We start from the raw sequence: 20,463 nt of genomic DNA on the forward strand, positions 1-20,463 counted from the left end.
GATGAACTGCACTGATGGGCACTTATGAGGCTGCACTGATAAGGCTGCACTGATGGGCACTAATGAGGCTGAACTTATGGGAACTGATGAGGCTGCCCCGGTGGGCTCTGATAGACTGTGGTTGTGGTCTGTGATTTACAGATGACAGGACGGGTCATAAAAAGGAAGGGTGTGTCCTTTACAGGAAGGGGTGGGTCGTATTTAAATTAGGGGGTGCACAAGTTTAGTCAGGCCTAGGGCAGCACAAAACCTAAATACACCACTGAGTAGGAGCCAAAATTATGCTGCTCTCCTCTATGAAGTCTGATCTATACTGAAGTCCTGGAGGCACTTTCCAATGGAGGAGAGCAGCATCATGATTTCTGCAGATCCTGACCTGGAGTAAAAAGCAGGTGCCGGGCTCCCGGGGCTTTGTAGCATGCAGGCGCTGACACAGGAAGAACTTGGCCCCTTCTTCTAGGCAATGCTCTTCGGCCAGAACTGAGCCTCCCTAATGTACCGATCAGCTCTTCCAGGTCTCTCCTTCCAGTTCTTGCAGCTCTCCCCACAGACATCTGTCAGCTTCCTCCGTGAGGAATAGGGGCAGCCAAAAGAGCCAAATGTGGCCCTGGGGGGGCCACAATTTGTCCAGGTCTGCGTCAGCCTAGCTGTGACTGGTTCTCTTTAAAATTTAGAGACTCCCTTCACCAATGCAGTGCTGTGCTCACCTCTGCTTTGCCAGCTCTCTCTCCCTCTGGCTCAGTTCTTCCTTCTCCCGTTCCAGGTTCTGGCGCAGCTCCTCAGTCTGGCGCACATAACGCAAGGCGGCCCTTTCGTCAGACTGCAGGAGCTCGGCCTCGTGCAGCGCCTTCAGCTTGCGGATTTCTTGCTTGTGTTTGGAGATGAGTCTCTGGATTTCAGGTTCCAGGCCTGAAAAAAAAAATAATAATAATAATTTTATTAGATGAAGAGAATTTTTTATTTTCAATGGTTTTTATTGAAAAATTTGCAGACTACAAATATAAAAAGCAATTAAATAAAACATCAAACAGTGGTATAACAACTTCAATAGTCAGCTGTAACAGCCCTAGAGAGGCCAACAAAATAAACACACCAAAGACCCATACTGCATTTAACAAGAAAATTGTTGAGTGTATTCGAATTGAGTGTATGGTACCGAAAGCTTCCATTCGAATGGATATTCTGAAGCAGTGGTCCATAGTACATTGCAACACTTGGTGCGAGCACTAAGGCCAACTGCAGATCATCAACCTTACGGCCTGCTACTAGAGAATCATGCTAAAACCAGAACAAATTTGTATGCAGCAGTGTGCTACCACTGAGAAAACCTTAGGAAGACTTTTGTCAAGAAGACATGAATGAGAGTTAGAAAGAAAGGAAAGCATAGAGAGAAAAAGAAGCAAAAGCAAGAGAAAGAAGAAGAAGTGGACCCAACCCAATGCCCCGCCCCCAGACCCATTCGGATCCCTCAAGCATTCCCAGTTAGGTAGCTGAGCCATGGTTCCCACACTCTATCGAACTTGTGCCTTTTGTCATCCAATTGACTCGACAGCAAATTTTTTATTTTTTAATTTAACCACTTGACCTTAGGAAGATTTACCCCCCCCCCCACCCCCTTCATGACCAGGCCATTTTTTGTGATCCAGCACTGCGTTACTTTAACTGACAATTGCGCAGTCACGCAATGCTGTACCCAAATAAAAATTGTCATTTTGTTTTCCCACAAATAGATCTTTCTTTTGGTGGTATTTGATAACCTCCGTTTTTTAGGTTTTGCGCTATAAACAAAAAAAATTGACAATTTAAAAAAAATAAATAAATTAATAATAATAGAAAATATATATATATATAAATAATTTTTTTACTTACGACTATAAATTATCCAGTAAAAAATAAATTTAAAAATCAAAATTTCTTCAAAAATTTAGGCCAATATGTATTCTGCTACATATTTTTAGTAAAGAGAAAAAAAATCTCAATAAGCGTATATTGAGTGGTTTATGCAAAAGTTATAGCGTCTTCAAACTGTGGGATATATTTTGGAATTTATTTCTTTTTGTTACACTAGTAATGGCGTTGATCAGCGACTTATAGCGGGACTGCGATATTGCGGCAGACATTTTGACACTGACTCTTTTTTGGAACCAGTGACACTAATACAGTGATCAGTGCTAAAAGTATGCACTGTCACTGTACTGACACTTTCTGGGAAGGGGTTAAACACCTAGGGCGATCAAAGAGTTAACTGTGTGCCTAGCCAGTGTTTGCGTTTACTATATGTGGTGCTTTACTAAGGGGAAGAGATGGATTCTAGTCCCTGCTTTGCAGGAACACAAAATCCATCCCTGCCCCTCTTTTAGAATGGAACTCTGTCTTGTTTACATACGCAGAGCTCTGTTTTGAGTCTCTGCCCGACGATTGGCGGGTGCCGGCATACACCAAGTGCCCGGGACAACCACAGATCGGCTTTTGCTGTAAATAAATCACAGCAGAAGCGGCCCACCAGCGGCACGCGTGTTTTCCCAGCTGCCGCCCTGCAGTAAAGCACGGACATTATTACTTTTACTAAATACAATGTATCAGTATATCAGTGTAGTCAGATTTATTAGGAGTGATGGGGGTGTCATTTCAAAGACCATGTGGGGGGGTGTCATTTCAAAGACCATTACTTTTACACCGTAATGCAGCTTTCATGATTGTTGTTTTGTTGATTACTCAACCTGTCTTATTGCGCTGATTGCAGTAAATGGTTGGAGTTGATATGTGGATGCAGGTATCTGAGAGGTGACACCAGGTGATGGGAACATGCAGGTTAGTGATAGTGGAAAAGAGGTTAGGTATTACATAGATAATTCTGTTTGCCTTGGATAAATAGTTGGTGTGAATTTGCCCTTAGATGCCTGCACTGACCAGGAATGAGCACACAAACCCCCCCCCAGCAGATAAGAGCTCATTCTGGAAATTCCACCTGCGACACAAAAAAATATATATACAATTCACTGTACAAATACAGTTGTGCCATAAACAGGTTTCACTCATCCATAGTAATCTGTAGATTAGCAGAACAAACTGTCAATGCACAGCTGAAAAACATAAATGTGACTATTTACCTGGGAAAGAGCTAAAACTCTTTTCAGCGAGTTTTGTGCTCCAGACGCCTCTGGTAAACAGCGCTTTTAGGTCAGTTCACTGAAGTTAAAGGGTATGCCCAAACATTCCCTAATTTTATCCCCAAAACTTCAAACTTCCCAGCTACATTTTCTTCTTTAAAGTGGAGTTAAAGGCACAGAGGTCCTTACCTCTGTTCCAATGTTGGAGGTCCTTCTTTAGCCATCTTAATTGGCCAACATAGGATGGCATCATTAATGCGCATGCGCAGGAGTCATTCATCCCAGCACATTACCTGCAGCTCAGAAGCCACCTACAAGAACCATATGCCCAAAGCTGGCAGAAGAGGAAACCGAAAGCCCCACATGGTAACAAGACTATAAGAACCAGACCAGGACGGGATTTAATTCTCTGATGCCAGACGAACAAGAAAAAATAGTTACATAACTAGTGACTATTAGTGGCTCTACCAGATCTATCCAGAAGGGTGGAAAGAAAAACAAATTCCCTACAGGGACCATACAGGAAGACCAATCAGGATTTAACACTGAAAGGAAAGGACTTACAGAGTGAACTGTGGTCAACCAGGAGAAGGAGCTCCCCTTGAGGAGGTGAGGCTGGGCAGAGAATGATATCCTGGTTGAGGAAAGAAACCCGAGGCAAAGCACTAATGGCACTTTTCCACTGCAGGTACCGGCTCGGCTCTACTCGGCCCTGCTTGGCCCGGTTTGCTTTTCCACCGCTGGTACCGTATGGTACGGTGTTGGAACGGTTCGGTACGGTACGATATGGTTTGCTTTCTACTAAAGTAGTACTAAAGTTAAGTGGGTGGGATAACAACGGGGTGGGTGTGATTCTCTGACCAATCAGTGGCTAGTAGTGACTGCATGCAAAGGATTGTGGGATATGGTACCGGGTATGGTACCTCTTGGAACCACAATCGAGGTGGTACTGTTTTTGAGAGCCGTACCGTTCGGTTCCATGCAGTGGAAAAGCGTCGCCGTACCGTACCGAACCGTTCCTACACCGTACCATGCGGTACCAGCAGTGGAAAAGCACAAAAGCGAGCCGAACCGTTCGGTTCCATGCAGTGGAAAAGCGCCATTCACCCTTCCTATCTTTGAGCCTCAAAAAAGTCACAGATCTAGAGATGCTCCTGACTCCCCTGATCCAATGAAGTCCCTGAAGCAATTGATCAAAAGTTAAAAGGAGGGCAGATAATATTCTCCAGTGTTAAACCAGAGCATGGAAGTTCAACTGAAAAGGCCATCCTCTTCAGTCTGGAAAGCAGACAATAACAGAAAGGAGTAGACCCAGATGTGTAGATGAGTCATCAGTGCATTCCCTGCTACTGCCAGAGGATTGCGACACCAGCAGACAAGCCAGAACAACATGTAGATGACCCAAGGTATCATGGGGGCCCCCAATCTGATGTCCTCCACCTGCAACACCCTGCAATACCCCCAGGTCTTTGGACAGGATCCAGACTACATCTCTTGTAACAGCAAAGTCACGTTTCTCCTCGATAGACATGACTTTGTCCACTGGATCAAAATCAGGAGACCTGCAGGATGATTACGCAATGTAAGAGGAACCACATTTTCTGAAATTCCAGAATATAGAGGAGAAGAAAACTCCCCAATGGCAGGATCTTCCAGAGGGTAGGAAGAGAAGACTTCATCAACCCCGGAACTTGAAGACTGATACAACAAAGGATAAGATGTACAGAGCCCACCAGTAGTTACAAAAGAGAACACCTGGAAGACTGACTCTGCAGTTCAAGAACTACCATTAGGGCCCACACAGACTGTTTTCTCTATAGGAGGTTCTCAAAGTTTCCCACAACTGGGGTGACCTGAGAAGACACTAAAGAAAACACTGGGGCCAGCACCCTGGAGAAAACTCTGTAAACAAAAAAATGCCGTGTAAAATAGGCCCTTACCCCTGTTAAGGATTAATGAAAAACATAGGGATAGAAAAAGGCGGGGCTTTGCGGGCCAGTGGGAGTAGAAGGATCAGAACCAAAACCAATTGTAAAATCAAAAAAACATTTTATTGTAGCAAGTAAAAAGCAAGCATGGGTAACCATGCATGTATGATAGCAACAAGATAACATGCAAAAATGGTTAAAATCAATTCTAACATCACTGTTTATATAGAAACATATCCCAAAAGGGATTAGAGCGAACAACAAAGCCTGTGTAGGTGGATGATGGGTCTCAAGCTGAATTCGGTCACGGTAGGTCCCCAGCAAGCCGACGCGTTTCGCTTAAGGCTTCCTCAGGGCCTGAGAGACCATAACAGACCAGGAGAAAACTCAGGTAGGGTGCAGGGATGAGCCTGAAGAGTCATAGCCCTGGAAGAACAGTGATCTGTAGGTATACATCCTAGCTGACCCCAGAGTCTCTCCAGGAAGGAAAAGGGATGGTAGATTTGATAGATACTATAGAGACAATTGAGTACTGTCCGTGATACTTTTTTATTTGCACTAACATACAATTTTTCAGGACAAGCTTTCGGGGTATGTCCCCTTCTTCAAGGTCCAAGCAGTACTGATTCACAAAATGTTTAGCAGAATGGTAAAAAAACACAAAATCTATAAGCCAAAAGGAAAAAAAGAGAAAACCAAACAAACATAAACAAATTTAACTGGCAATGGTAATAAAACTAGCATAGTAATGGCGCTTTTCCACTGCATGGAACCGAACGGTTCGGCTCGCTTTTGTGCTTTTCCACTGCATGGTACCGCATGGTATAGAGTAGGAACAGTTCGGTACGGTACGGCGGCGCTTTTCCACTGCATGGAACCGAACGGTATGGCTCACCGGTACCATATCCCACAATCCTTTGCATGCAGTCACTACTAGCCACTGACTGGTCAGAGAATCCCACCCACCCCGTTGTTATCCCACCCACTTAACTTTAGTACTACTTTAGTGGAAAAGCAAACCGTACCGTACCAAACCGTTCCAACACCGTACCATGCGGTACCAGCAGTGGAAAAGCAAACCGGGCCAAGCAGGGCCAAGTAGAGCCAAAAGTGCCATAAGTGAGATAAGACAGAGCGAGAGCTGAAGACAGGGGGGAAGGTGGGGGGGATAGTCACAGAGGGGGTCGTAAAACTGTAGGATAATGAGTAAGGAAACCCATATCTAAATTGAAGCCGTTATTTTTTGTGTCAAAAAGAAGTATCATTCTTAATTCAAAAGTTTTCCTTTCCTGGATAGTTCTGAAATTCCCTTTAAGAACTAAAACATTGAGGTCTTCTATAGTGTGGTCCGGTTGTGAAAAATGATGTCCCACAGGTGTGCAGAAACTATCTTCTTTATGTTCCTTGATGGTATGTCTGTGCAAATTCATACGGCTACAATGACCTCAAGCATAGATACTATACAAAGGTTTTGGACTTGCACTTCCAAAATGAGGCAGACGTTTTCTCTAGGGGAGAGAATAGTGACCAGATTGGGATACAACCTCCGAACTAGCACATAAGTTACAAGAATGAGCCCTTGGTCCAGGAGACCCCAAAGAAGCAGATGTAGGTCTACTAATCTGTACAAGAAGGTAGAAGGTTAGGAGCGGAGGACGCAGCTTAGGAAGGTGGGGGTGGACCTTCAGGATGATGAAGGCTTCCCTGTGGGCTAAGCAGACTTAAGACTCCAAACCTTGTGGGTGGCCAAAGAACCAATGGTATTCATTAAAAGTGCTACGCAATAAGTGCTATACTAATTAAAATATACAGTGATAAATAAATTAATTCATAAGATATATAACAATACACATGATAAATCATCATAAACAAAAATAAAGATAAAAAGTGATAGCGATATTAATAAAAAATAAATAGTGAATGATTATAAAAATTGATGAGAAGGTGATGTATGATCCCAATCATCAGTGCTGTGAAAAAAGTTGAAACAATATGACAGCTTGTCAGATGTGTCACCTCCACTCTTGTGACCCCCCCCCCCCCCCTAATGGGTGGGTTCTCACCTCATTGAATGTGACGTCACAATTAAGCTTGGTCTAAAAGAGCTGGTATACCCTCACAGGGTAATGGTGGATGGTTCCCTTTATTCCTCTTTTAATACAAGCTCCCAATGTTGGATATATAGCTCCAGCAGCTCTCTCACATATGGGGAGAAACCTAAAACCATGGTGCAGATAACGTATGGTAAAATCAGCTTTGTTAAAAAACGGAAATTCACTCACATGCAGTTGGCGATTGAGTGCCCCAATCTATCCCAGCAGGAAACATAATGATGGTATATGTGTATAAGACGAATGGCCGAACGCAGACCCTAGACCAGGGGTCTTCAAACTATGGCCCTGCAGTTGTTAGAGAACTACAAGTCCCATCATGCCTAGTCATGTCTCTGAATGTCAGAGTTTTACAATGCCTCATGGGATATGTAGCTCTTCAACAGCTGGAGGGCTGTAGTTTGAGGATCCCTGCCCTAGACCAAGCTTAATTGTGAGGTCACATTTAATGAGGTGAGAACCCACCCATTAGAAGGGTCACAAGAGTGGAGGTGACACATCTGACAAGCGGTCATATTGTTTCAACTTTTTTCACAGCACTGATGATTGGGATCAAACATCACTTTCTCATCAATTTTTATAATCATTCACTATTTTTTTTTTTTTATTGGTATCGCTATCACAGTTTTATTTTTCATTATGATGATTTATCATGTGTGTTGTTATACATCTTATGAATGACATTTTTTATCACTGGATGTGATAAAAAATAGAATTTATTTAGTATATTTATTAGTATAGAATTTACTGCGCGGCACTTTTAATGAATACCATTTGTTTTTCACACTAATTGATTGGGGAGTGATTAGTGCAGGCTGCAGTTTTAAAACATAGTAGCACACAGGATCACTCTTATGGCGCTTTTCCGCTGCATGGAACCGTACCGGTTCGGCACGCTTTTGTGCTTTTCCACTGCTGGTACCGCATGGTATAGGGTCGGAACGGTTCGGTACCGTACGGTATAGGTTTGCTTTTCCACTGCATGGAACCGAACGGTACGGTACGGCTCTGAAAAAACAGTACCTACTCGATTGTGGTTCCAACAGGTACCAAACTGGTACCATATCCCACAATCCTTTGCATGCAGTCACTACTAGCCACTGATTGGTCAGAGAATCCCACCCACCCCGTTGTTATCCCACCCACTTAACTTTAGTACTACTTTAGTGGAAAAGCAAACCTATACCGTACCGTACCGAAACGTTCCGACACTATACCATGCGGTACCAGCAGTGGAAAAGCAAACCGGGCCAAGCAGGGCCGAGTAGAGCCGAGCCGGTACGAGCCGGTACTTGCAGTGGAAAAGTGCCATTATATGGCCAAAGAACCAAGTTTGGGAGGCCTAGAGTGTATACTCCATGAGCGGAGGAAAGAGGGTGAGGAGACTTTTCTGTACTCTTCCTATGCCAAAGTAGGTAGGTGCTCTTGCCCCTGGTGATATCCTTGATAATAAATATCAAGGGAGAGTCCAAAGAGGCGTCACTTAACCACTTGCCGACTGCTCACAGTAATATTACTGCGGAAGTGCGGCTCCCCTGGGTCCAGCGACGTAGACCTGTGTTTAGACACAGCGGGAGTCGGGCCGGAGGAGGAGAGGTGGCGATTGCCGCCTCCCTTCCCCGATCATCGAGAAACTGTGAGAAGACCCGCCTGCTTATGTAAACAAAGCAGGGGGATCTTCTCAGTAACAGACAGGCAGGGATCACAGGATTTAGGATAGCTGAACCTGCGATCTCTGTGTCTGTCACAGAACCCCCACACACACACGAGGCATACATTTAACCCCTTGATCACCAACAGTTTTAACCCCTTCCCTGCCAATGGCATTATTACAGCAACAGTGCATATTTTTAGCACTGATTACTGTAGTAATGTCACTGGTCCCCCCAAAAGTGTCAAAAATGTCAGTTAGGGGTCCGATCTGTCCGCCGCAATGTCACAGTCCCTCAAAAAAAAAAAATGCAGATCGCTGCCATTACTAGTAGAAAAAAGAAAACAATTAACATGACATAAATCTTTCCTGTAGTTAGTAGATGCGATAACTTTTGCGCAAACCAATCAAAATACACTTTTTTTTTTTTTACCAAAAATATGTAGCAGAAAACAAATTGGCCTAAAATGTAAAACAATTTTGATTTTTACATTTCCTTTTTTTGTCATTTTTTTTGGTCATATAAAAGAATGTGAAAAATATTGTTTTTTTTTTCAAAATTGCCACTCTTTTTTTGTTTATAGCGCAAAAATTTATAAATCGCACAGGTGATCAAATACCACCAAAAGAAAGCTCTATTTGTGGGAAAAAAAGGACGTCAATTTTATTTGGGTACAGCATTGCACGACCGCGCAATTGTTTGTTAAAATAACGCAGTGCTGAATCGCAAAATAGGGCCTGGTCAGAAAGGGGGCAAATCCTTCCGGGGCTGAAGTGGTTAAAGGCCAAAAGTTACTTGATCACAGTGTCCACATCCCAGCACTTTAACAAGAGTGCTAAGGGCATGTGTTAACAAAGGGTAAGCCAAGATGCCTCCAGTAGGCCATCCCAGTTGAAGTGTAAGGCTACAGACATCGGCTCCACACACTATTAGGAAAGGATCCACTGCCAGAATGGAGGTATCTCTTTTGTAGAATTTTGACTATTCTGCCACGGTCTGACAAATTAAAGTCACAGCCAGAGTATGGAAAAGAGCAAGTTCCACCAGCAAGAATAGGGCATTAAAGTGGGATTCCAACTCCTTTTAATTCTGGAATAGCAGCAGAAGACTGAGACACCTCATTGACTGTAGTAGAGACCCAGCCAGTGGCACGGCTTTACCCAGAGAAGCTATGGGGGATTTAAATGAGGTAACCACTATAATCTTAAGGTAACAGGATTCCAGATTGCAGACGTCAGTACTTTCAGAAGGTACTAAGTAAATGTCCTTAAAACTATTAGGGGGGTGTGAACTGGGGCCATCCATTGCAGCATGACAGTCCGCTCTGAGTTTAGAAACAGACATGGTGCAATTGCATAGTGATAAGGAGACTGAAGCTCAAGGTAAGAGGCAAGGCCTCAAGTACTTACAAAAACTTAAGACAGCTGGTAGGATGGACTGGAGAATGGATTTGATGCCACATGACTCTTTGCAGCAGCAAGATGATGCTTCCTTGAGGTTGAAGAGCATGAAGATGACATCAGCACTCCAAGTCTGATGTCCTTAACAGTTTAGAAACCAGTGAGAAGTGGGTATGTTAAAGGCACCCAGTGTACCGAACAAAAGGTGCAGAAGCTCCATTATCAGCTCAGAGTGACTCATCAGAGACAGGGCAAGCACTGAGGCTCTGGACCTGGGAGCACTCTGTGGCTAGCTTATACTAAAGTACCTTACACAGAATCCAAGACCCAAGGGTCACTTCCAGGTTAGCCCTGCAATGTCTAGTGCAGAGTGATTCTGCTGAACTTCAAAAGCTAACCTGAGGTTAGGCCACAACGGCTAGCTGCAATTATAGAGACCAGATCTAGTAGCAGTGCAGAGAAGATTAAAAAGAGAAAAGACAAATAAAGAGTAAAATGCAAGCAAAAAATAAACTAGAAATCTCCCAGTAGAGCTGAGGGCACTAGCAAAACACGGGGGCATGCTGTTGGTAGGAGGGGTTATCCTGAGCTGGCCTGCAGTTTTTTGTTTGCCAGTGTCCAATTCTCCTGTAGGTGGCAGTAGAACATAAAATGTGAGGATTTTCTATGCCCCTAAATAGACCAGAAAGATGTACATAGTAACTGTACTAGATCTTTATTTACCCACTTGGCGTCACCTGCCTGCAACGTAGGGTGGACGAGCACCCGCCGCTGTAGGCCAAGTGACGTATATGTCGCTGCCTACTGGTACGTCACTGCCTACTTCCACAGGCATCTGCCATGATTGCATTCATTGGTGGCAAGTCCCGGCAAAGGATTCACGGCTGGGACAAGCTAATTGACTGTGTACATTTACAGCCCAGAACTCTATTGTCATTCAACACAGAGCTCTGTACAGGGGTGCAGGGACCATTCCCCCTGATCCAACACCTGACGAATCAGGTAATCCGCCTGCCAGTTCTCCACTCCTGGGATATGCACGGCGGAAAGGGCTGGAACAAAATGTTCTGCCCATTTCAGGATCTCGGCCACCAAGACACACTTGGTGCCCCCTTGATGAGTGATGTAAGCCACAGCCAAGGCATTGTCCGATTTAATCGGAACTGGACAACCCTGCAGACGATTTGTCCAGTGAGATTTGAGTTCCGGAATATTGATCGATAGTCTGGACTGCTCCACAAAAACATGGCCACCCATGCATTTCAATGGGAACTTCTGCAAAATGAGGCTGAACGATTCTACAGTAAAATGGCAGCCCCCACGGTGCGCCATGCGGTCTCTGGGACCCCCTAAGAGGTCCAAAAGATTTGTGGCATCGGGGGTTCCCTGGCGGATCCGCTATAGCGGCATCAGCTCGTCCACCCCCCGAGGACTCCCTTCGCTCACTGAGGTAGAGACCCCTATGATGGTGGGGAGGGAGGCCTGGTACATACTTAGAGGCCAGTGGGAATGAGGGGTATACGAGGGTCCGACCTTACCAGAGAGGGGCCCACATTCGCCCTGAGCGCACCAGAGCTATGGGGGGACACTACTCACCATACCAACAACATCGGGTGGGCGCCACTCTAGACAGACTACCTCTCCACTCGGGGTGGGGGTGCTGACGGCCAAGGGTGTACGCTGCGACTCATGTCGAATCAGTCATGTGCGTCCTGGCGAGGTGTCCATTGGGGCTCTGTCGTGGTGAGGCCTAGCGCTGAACTATAACCTGTACACGATCGCTGGCCGGGCTGGGAGACCTTAAGGATCTAGGATATCCAGTCCGACACCCAGTCCGGCTGTTGATTGCAGTTCTCTCAGTAACATAACTAGCTAAAAATGTAAAATTTCAACAAAAGGTTCCCTTTAAAAAAAAAAAAAAAAAAAAAGACAAGCTAAGACCCAAGTCCCATCCGGGAACAAGGTCCTACTCCTAAACTAGGCAGAAACAAACTGAATCCTATAGCGGAGTGAGTGGGTGTATGCCTGCAGGGACTGCCCCATAGGCGTGGTAAAGATTTTTCCTGCCTAGTGTCCTACTCCTGTAGGGGGCAGCATAATCCAATGGTCAAGAAGAATACGAAGCTGCGTCTGTCAATGAACAATAGAGAAAAACGTTTTTCTTATTTCAAAAATGTCGGTAATTTTTTTGATTATATAATAAAAAATAAAAATCCCGGTGGTGATCAAATCCCATCAAAAGAAAGCTCTATTTGTGGTACAGTGTTACTTGACCACGCAATTGTCAGTTAAAGTAGCAGAGTGCTGAATAGAAAAAAATGGCCTGGTCACGAAGAGGGTGATATCTTCCAGAGGTCAAGAGGTTACCTGATGCTTCGCCAGTCTGCTTTGACCGATGAAAGATCCAAACTAACTCAATGAAATAAACTCAGCAGAGTGGCAGAATTATTTTTTTCGGATCTCAGGCACTGATAATATACAGTGCGCAGGCACTCTTCACTATAAAGGTTTGGATCTACAGGACAGGTAGGCCGGTACGTCTCTCTTTTTACACCATTACACAGGCAGCTTTAGACATGTGGCATAAACTGGGATTACTGCCTGTTATGTGAATAAAGCGTGACCTACATAACCATCTGGGCCATACTGCAGGCAACAGTGAGGAAGATTGAGCTATGGCATCTCTGACAAAAATACAGCTGACGCATCATGTGCTGCTATTGCTAATTGTTTCTCCATGGAACTGATCCAAGGACGTTATTCAGAGGAGCGTTCCATGTGTGTATCTCACAGAGCCAAACCAATGTCCTATTCTACAGACCAAACAGTGACATCTAGTGGCAGAAATAGAGAAGGCAGCTTTCTACTACAGCTCACCCCACACCAGCAGAGCTGGGCTAGTGTTCATGATTGGTCTTTGATGTTCCCACTCTTCCTTCTGTATTTTCCATAAAGTTCAGCAGGGATGGTGGGAATCCCTCATAATGGGCACAGAAGGTGTACAGACCCAGGAACTCAGCACAGGGATGGTGGGAATCCCTCATAAATGGGCACAGCAGGTGTACAGACCCGGGAACTCAGCACAGGGATGGGAGTAACTCCTCATAATGGGCACAGCAGGTGTGCAGATCTGGGAACTCCGCACCGGGATGGTGGGAACCCCTCATAATGGGCACAGCCGGTGTACAGACCCGGGAACTCAGCACAGGGATGATGGGAACCCCTCATATTGGGCACAGCAGGTGTACAGACCCGGGAACTCAGCACAGGGATGGGAGTAACTCCTCATAATGGGCACAGCAGGTGTGCAGACCTGGGAACTCCGCACCGGGATGGTGGGAACCCCTCATAATGGGCACAGCCGGTGTACAGACCCTGGAACTCAGCACAGGGATTGGGATAACCCCTTATAATGGGCACAGCAGGTGTGCAGACCTGGGAACACCTGCTGTGCCCATTAGGAGGGGTTCCCACCATCCCTCTGCCGAGTTACAGGGTCTGTACACCTGCTGTGCCCATTATGAGGGGTTCCCACCATCCCTGTGCTGAGTTCCCGGGTCTGTACACCTGCTGTGCCCATTATGAAGGGTTCCCCCTATCCCTGTGATGAGATCCCGGGTCTGTACACTTGCTGTGCCCATTATGAGGGGTTCCCACCATCCCTCTGCTGAGTTCCAGGGTCTGTACACCTGCTGTGCCCATTATGAGGGGTTCCCACCATCCCTGTGCTGAGTTCCCGGGTCTGTACACCTGCTGTGCCCATTATGAGTTCCCCCCATGCCTGTGCTGGTTTCCCAGGTTTGTACACCAGATTTCCCCTCCATTCATCTTCTGGAGACAACCCAAAACTTCGGATTCTCTTTCACTCTCAGTGAGAACGGTAAAGAGGACAAATAGGGAGAATCTGCCTAACAAGGACACAGACATATGAAAATCCCTCTCCACTCCATCCTTCAGTTATACTGTAATTTGGGGATAGCTCGAGGGAGGAGGGTGAGAAGCCACTTACCCTTCACAGTAATTTCTTTAATTTTCTTGGTCTTCTCATCAATCCATTTCTCTCTGCGCACTTTCTCAGTGGCCGTCATCAGTTCCTGCAGCTTCTTCATCTCCTGGAGAGAGAGACAGGAGAGGGATGAGGACAGGAAATGGTTTATCTGATTAATGATGTGATGTGCGCTCTTCATGCAGCATGGAGACATGGGATGGGTTATGTTCTGACATAGAACAAGCGGCCTGCGGACAGAAGAGGTAAGTGGCCATTCTTTGTCATGCAGTAGGTAGGGAGCTGCGGTACCTGGAATACCCGACTCTACGCCTCTGAGCCATGCACTGCCACAATGTAGAAGTGTAAGAATGTGTATTCATATATCTGCCCCGGGTAGCAGTCCCTTCAAACAGGAAGGTTTAAGTTTTGGGATTCCTTATATATCTTTTTGGGCTCTTCCATACCTTCTAATAGGTGTCGGCTTATATGAGCCAAAGAGTAACAAACTTTGTAGCAGATTCCTACCTTTTGGTATTCTGAAGAAATAGCTGTTTGTTTCTCTGTGTCCACGTGCGGAGCGAATGTGAATGGGAGTGATTTTATCATTTTCAATCAGCTGCTGCTGCAGAGCTCTAATGGGGAAAGTGGCAGGGCCTGCATCTCTTTCGATGAAATTTCCCTTTGGGAGAATCTCAGCAAAAATGACATTTATTTAGCAGGGGATGCCCAAAATCTGACTTCTGGGGAAATCAGTGAGCCAATCACAGAAGCATTAATTACATTTCTGGTGGACGTTCTGTATACCATCTGTGTACAGAGCGCCTCCAGGTGGCCATATTGCATTTTACTGATAATTAGAGCGGCTGCAGATCGAAAAGGAAAAGGTCATTTTTAATAACGTTCAATCACAATATGACTGGTGTAGCAATTGTTATATATATATATATATATATATATATATATATATATATATATATATATATATATATATTTTTTTTTTTTTTTTTTATTTATTTTTTTTTTTTTAATTTGCTATTTTTCTAGTTACCCTTTAACTTCACAAAGCCAAAGAGTTTTTTTTTTTCATGTTCAGCCTGCTCATGTGATCTCTCCTCTGGCAGCTGCAGGGGAGGAGGAGGAGCACAGACAACGGCTGGGCCATTGGTTGGCTGGCATCAATGCTCCAGACTTTACCAGCCGTTGTCCATGCTCCCTCCTCTCCCCTGCAGCTGCCACAGGAGAGATCACATGAGCAGATTGAACATAAATACCTATATACATCTTTCTTACACAGGTTAGTCAAAATAGGTGTTAGGAGGGGGGGAGGGGACAGATTTAGGATTAGTTAGGGTTTAACCTGGAAGTTAACTTTAAATTACATATATTGAGAGCTATTCAAAGTGGAACTAAGCTCAAGTAGTAAAATTCTAGTAGGCAGCTGATTATTGCAGAGGTGACATGCTGTGTCTGATCTGCAATAATACTTAGCTGAGGAGAGTGGGAAGGTTTACAAAACGCAACTGGGCAGGGCTGACACCACAAAAATGTTGTTTGTTGTCAGCTGACAACAGCAGCTGAGTGTATTTGGAGCAAATCAATCAAAAGGTATTTCCCTTTACTTGCAGGGCATCTAAAACCACTTTAAGAGCCGGTTCACACTGATCCGACTTGTCAGGCGACTTGGTCGTCTGACAAGTAGCTTCCAATGCTGTGCAATGGAACCCTTCTAATCAGAGCGACTCAAGGCGCTCCGACTTAGAAAAAGGTTCCTGCACTTTTTTTTTGGCAAAGTCGGAGCGACCTGTATTGACTTCTATTATGAAAAGTCGTTGGAAGCCGCGCTGAAGTCGCGCTGCACGGGCGACTTCATTAGTCGCCCGAAGTCGGGGTGACTTTGAGTCGGATTCGTGTGAACCGACTCTAATACCGGGCACTTTCACCCCCTTCCTGCCCAGGCCAATTTTCAGCTTTCAGTGCTGTCGCATTTTGAATGACACTTGCGCAGGCATGCAACACTGCATTCAAGCTAAATTTATAGAATTTTATTCACACAACTAGAGCTTACTTTTAGTGGTATTTAAACACCACTTGGTTTTTTCAATTTCGCTAAATAAACGAAAAAAAATAATCATTTTGAAAATAAACGCTTTTTTCTTTATTTTTAAAATTTTGCAAACAAATATTCTTCGTAAATTTAGGCCAAAATGTCTTCTGCTACATTTCTTTGGTGAAAATAAACCCAAATCGGGGTATATTATTTAGTCTGTAGGAAAGTTATAGCATTCACAAACTATAATATATATATATATATATATATATATCTGAATATTTATCAATCCTGATATACTTACGGGACTTTCTCATTTTATGGGGCCCTGAAATGCCAGGACAGTACAAATAACCCCCAAATGACCCCTTTTTGGAAAGTAGATCGTCCAAGGTATTTAGTAAGAGGCATGGAGGGTTTTTTGTCCTAATTTTCCAAAAAGTATGACAAAAAACGCTCCATTCCACTTACTAAATACCTTGGACGATCTACTTTCCAAAAAGGGGTCATTTGGGGGTTATTTGTACTGTCCTGGCATTTCAGGGCCCCATAAAATGAGAAAGTCCCGTCAGTATATCAGGATTAATTTATATTTATTATATATATATATATATCTATATCATAGTTTGTGAACTCTATAACTTTCCTTTTTTTTTTTTTTTTTTTTTAACATACTGTCACTAGTACAGTACTCATACAACTGGTTCATACAACATCATATAACTGGTGTGGTGGTGATCAGGGACACTGACTGCTGACAGTATGAAAAAAAAAAAAATATATATTTTTTACATTTTTTTTTTTTTTAAAAAACACACTGTGACCATAGCAATATAATGTTACCATAGTAACATTATACTACTCTGGGGAAGCGATCAGGATTTTTATTTTTTTTTTTGCACATTATGATTGCTTATACCAGTGAATTACATTGCTATAAGCAAGCATTTTACAGAATGAAAACGGATTTGTTTTGTTGCGTTTAACTGTGATTGGCCACAGCTAATCACATGGTACAGATGGGGCTGCGATTGGCCCTGTCTTTACAATGTGATTACATTGACCAATCACAGCTAGCAATGCAATTGTACACAATGAATGGCACTAAAGGAAGCCATCCATTGTTTACAACTGTCATGTGACCTGCTGTGATTGGTCACAGCGGTCATATGGTACAGGCAGCGAGCTGGTACACTGATCAGTCATCGGCTGCGTCCCGTGGACACGGCCTGTGACAGATTGCGCCACTGCCTGGCCCTGCGAGTGGTGCATTCTGAGAGGACGTCATATGACATCTACTCAGGATGGTAAAGCCACCGCCTGGCTGTGATTCTGCTCTAGGCTGGGTGGGAAGGTGTTCAAGGGATATAACATGGGGAAATATGCATGTACTGCAGAGATGTACTGGATACATTTTTATAATATATACACTTTCAATAATGGGATAACCTTTGTTATTACCAGGATACAGGTGACGGTAAAGGGGGCTCCCTCCGCAGCAAGCATGGGTTAGTAGGGGTGTTCCAGAAACATGCACAGGACACAAATACACCAGGACTGTGCGGTGCAGAGGGGGGTGCTCAATACAGCCCTTAGTATAGAACAGACAAGGACAGAAGTACAGACATAAGCTGGGGTGTAATAACAGAGGGGGCTCCGGGGTTGGGGGACACATTGTAGTTAGGACTGGACAATGTGTACTGAGCAGGCTGGGGGGCTATTACCTCACACAGGGGGCCCAGAGTCTGCCAAACCTGAGGAAGAGGAAGAGAAGAGAGAGGGAGAGGTAACCGGTCAGCACAGACGTAAGGCAAATGGTGTCACGACAGCCGTCATTAACTGGTAATCATCAATTAAACATTTGTTTACATTTTGTTTTGTTTTTTTAGGTGACAGGCAATACATTGGTCACCCATTTATGGTGGAACATGACACAGAGATCTGGTTCAGACACAGAAATGATGCCACAGGAGCCCAGCAGAGGAATCTGATGAAAGATGGAAGCAGTCAGAACTCTCCTGGAGCGAGCAATGGGGCCATGTCCAGGCCTGTCCCACCCTTTAAAAGAGACCCCCGGAACAGACCAACGTGGGAGGTACACCCGGGATGGAGGATACCTGAACAGACCAGTGTGGGGGTACACCAGGGGGGATGATGATACCTGAACAGATCAATGTGGTAAGTACCCCGGGGGGATGATACCTGAACAGACCAACGTGGGAGGTACACCGGAGGGAGGATACCTGAACAGACTAATGTGGGAGGTACACCGGGGGGGTGATACCTGAACAGACCAACAGCGGAGGTACACCAGGGGATGATACCTCAACAGACCAATGTGGAAGGTACATCAGGGGGGATGAAACCTGAACAGACCAATGTGGGAGGTACACCGGGGGGGATGATACCTGAACATCCATGTGGGAAGTACCCCGGGGATGATACCTGAACAGACCAATGTTAAGAGGTACACCAAAGGATGGAAACCTGAACAGACCAACGTGGGAGGTACACCGGGGAGGGAGGATACCTGAACAGACCAGTGTGGGAAGTACACCGGGGGGGATGATACCTGAACAGACCAATCTGGGAGGTACACCAGGGGGATGAAACCTGAACAGACCATGTGGGAAGTTAACCGGGGGGGGCGATACCTGAACAGACCATAGTGGGATGTACACCGGGGGAAGATACCTGAACAGACCATCGTGGGATGTACACCAGGGGGGATGATACCAGAACAGACCAATGTGGGATGTTAACCAGTAGGATGATACCTGAACAGACCATCGTGGGAGGTACACCGGGGGGGATGATACCAGAACAGACAAGCGTCGGAGGTACACCGGGGGGATGATAACTGAACAGATCAACATTGGAAGTACACTGGGAAGGATGATACCTGAACAGACCAAGGTCAGAGGTACACTAGAGGGATGATACCGCAAAAGACCAACATAGGAGGTACACCGGGGGGATGATACCTAAACAGACCAATGTAGGAGGTACACCAGGGGGGATGATACCCAAGTAGACCAATATCGGAGGTACACCAGGGGGGGTGATACCTGAACAGACCAACATCGGAGGTACACCAGGGGGGATGATACCTGAACAGACCAACATCGGAGGTACACCAGGGGGGATGATACCTGAACAGACCAACATGGGAGGTACACCGGAGGGATGATATCTGAACAGATCAACATTGGAAGTACAATGGAGGGGGAGATACCTGAACATACGACTAAACAGCCGGGAGGCTGCATATTGATTTGTGGCTGTAATAAGCCGGAACAAAGCCTGTGAGGGTCAACCATTCTGTTTTCTGCTTCACTGATGAATGAATCTAGGCCGGAGGCCCTACAACATAACTTGGGTGAATCTTCCTGAAGCTCTACATATGATGCTGATCCTTACAAAATTCACACTTTTAAAAAAAAAATTTTTTTTTTGTACCTAATATCTGGTTTAACCTCTAGGGGGGGCTCATCAGCGGGGAAGCCAGCGCATGTCTCTGATTGCCGCCTGACACCCTCGGTCTCTCCCCGCTGAGAGAGGATGGTCGGCTGATGTAAACACAGCCGTCCGTCCTTCTCCCTGGGATGATCACAGAGACCATGTGATCCTGCTATATAGGATCGCAGGTCTCTATGGTCATCTCAGAAGCCACGCCCCCCACAGTTAGAATCACTCCCCTAGGCTTACATTTAACCCCTTCCCTGTCAGTGTCATTATTACAGTAACAGTGCACATTTTTAGCACTGATTACTGTAGTAATGTCACTGGTACCCCCAAAAGGGTCAAAAATGTCAGTTAGGGGTCCGATCTGTCCGCCGCAATGTCGCAGCCCCACAAAAAAAAAAAAAGAAAAAAAAAAAAAAAAGAAAAAAAAAAATCGCAGATTGCCGCCATTACTAGTAAAAACAAACCAAAACAATAAAAATGACATAAATCTTTCCCATAGTTAGTGGACACGATAACTTTTGCGCAAACCAATCAAAATACGCTTATTGCCATTTTTTTTAATCAAAAATATGTAGCAGAAAACAAATTGGCCTAAAATGTTACAAAAAATTAGATTTTTAAATTTCTTTTTGAGAAGAAGGTCATATAGCAGAATGTGAAAAAATATTGTTTTTTTTTCCAAAATTGTCGCTCTTTTTTGTTTATAGCGCAAAAAAAAAAAAAAAAAAAAAAAAAAAAAAAAAAAAATCGCACAGGTGA

At 44.7% G+C, this 20,463-nt stretch overlaps 1 protein-coding gene across 2 annotated transcripts in view; it reads right to left on the reverse strand.

The window, feature by feature from the left end:
* CEP131 (centrosomal protein 131) overlaps positions 1–20,463 on the reverse strand; it is a 143,020-nt gene that overhangs the window by 72,516 nt on the left and 50,041 nt on the right. The window contains exons 17-19 of one of the 2 annotated variants that reach the window (XM_082271796.1): positions 17,961–17,990; positions 14,211–14,313; positions 708–909 (exon numbers count right to left, since the gene is read on the reverse strand). In XM_082271796.1, the coding sequence (XP_082127922.1) occupies positions 708–909; positions 14,211–14,313; positions 17,961–17,990 (335 nt within the window). The remainder of the gene's footprint in view (positions 1–707; positions 910–14,210; positions 14,314–17,960; positions 17,991–20,463) is intronic. The other variant, XM_082271797.1, reaches the window with a different exon arrangement.

Source organism: Pelophylax lessonae (assembly GCF_965119305.1).
Source record: "Pelophylax lessonae genome assembly, chromosome: 11".
NCBI lineage: Eukaryota > Metazoa > Chordata > Amphibia > Anura > Ranidae > Pelophylax > Pelophylax lessonae.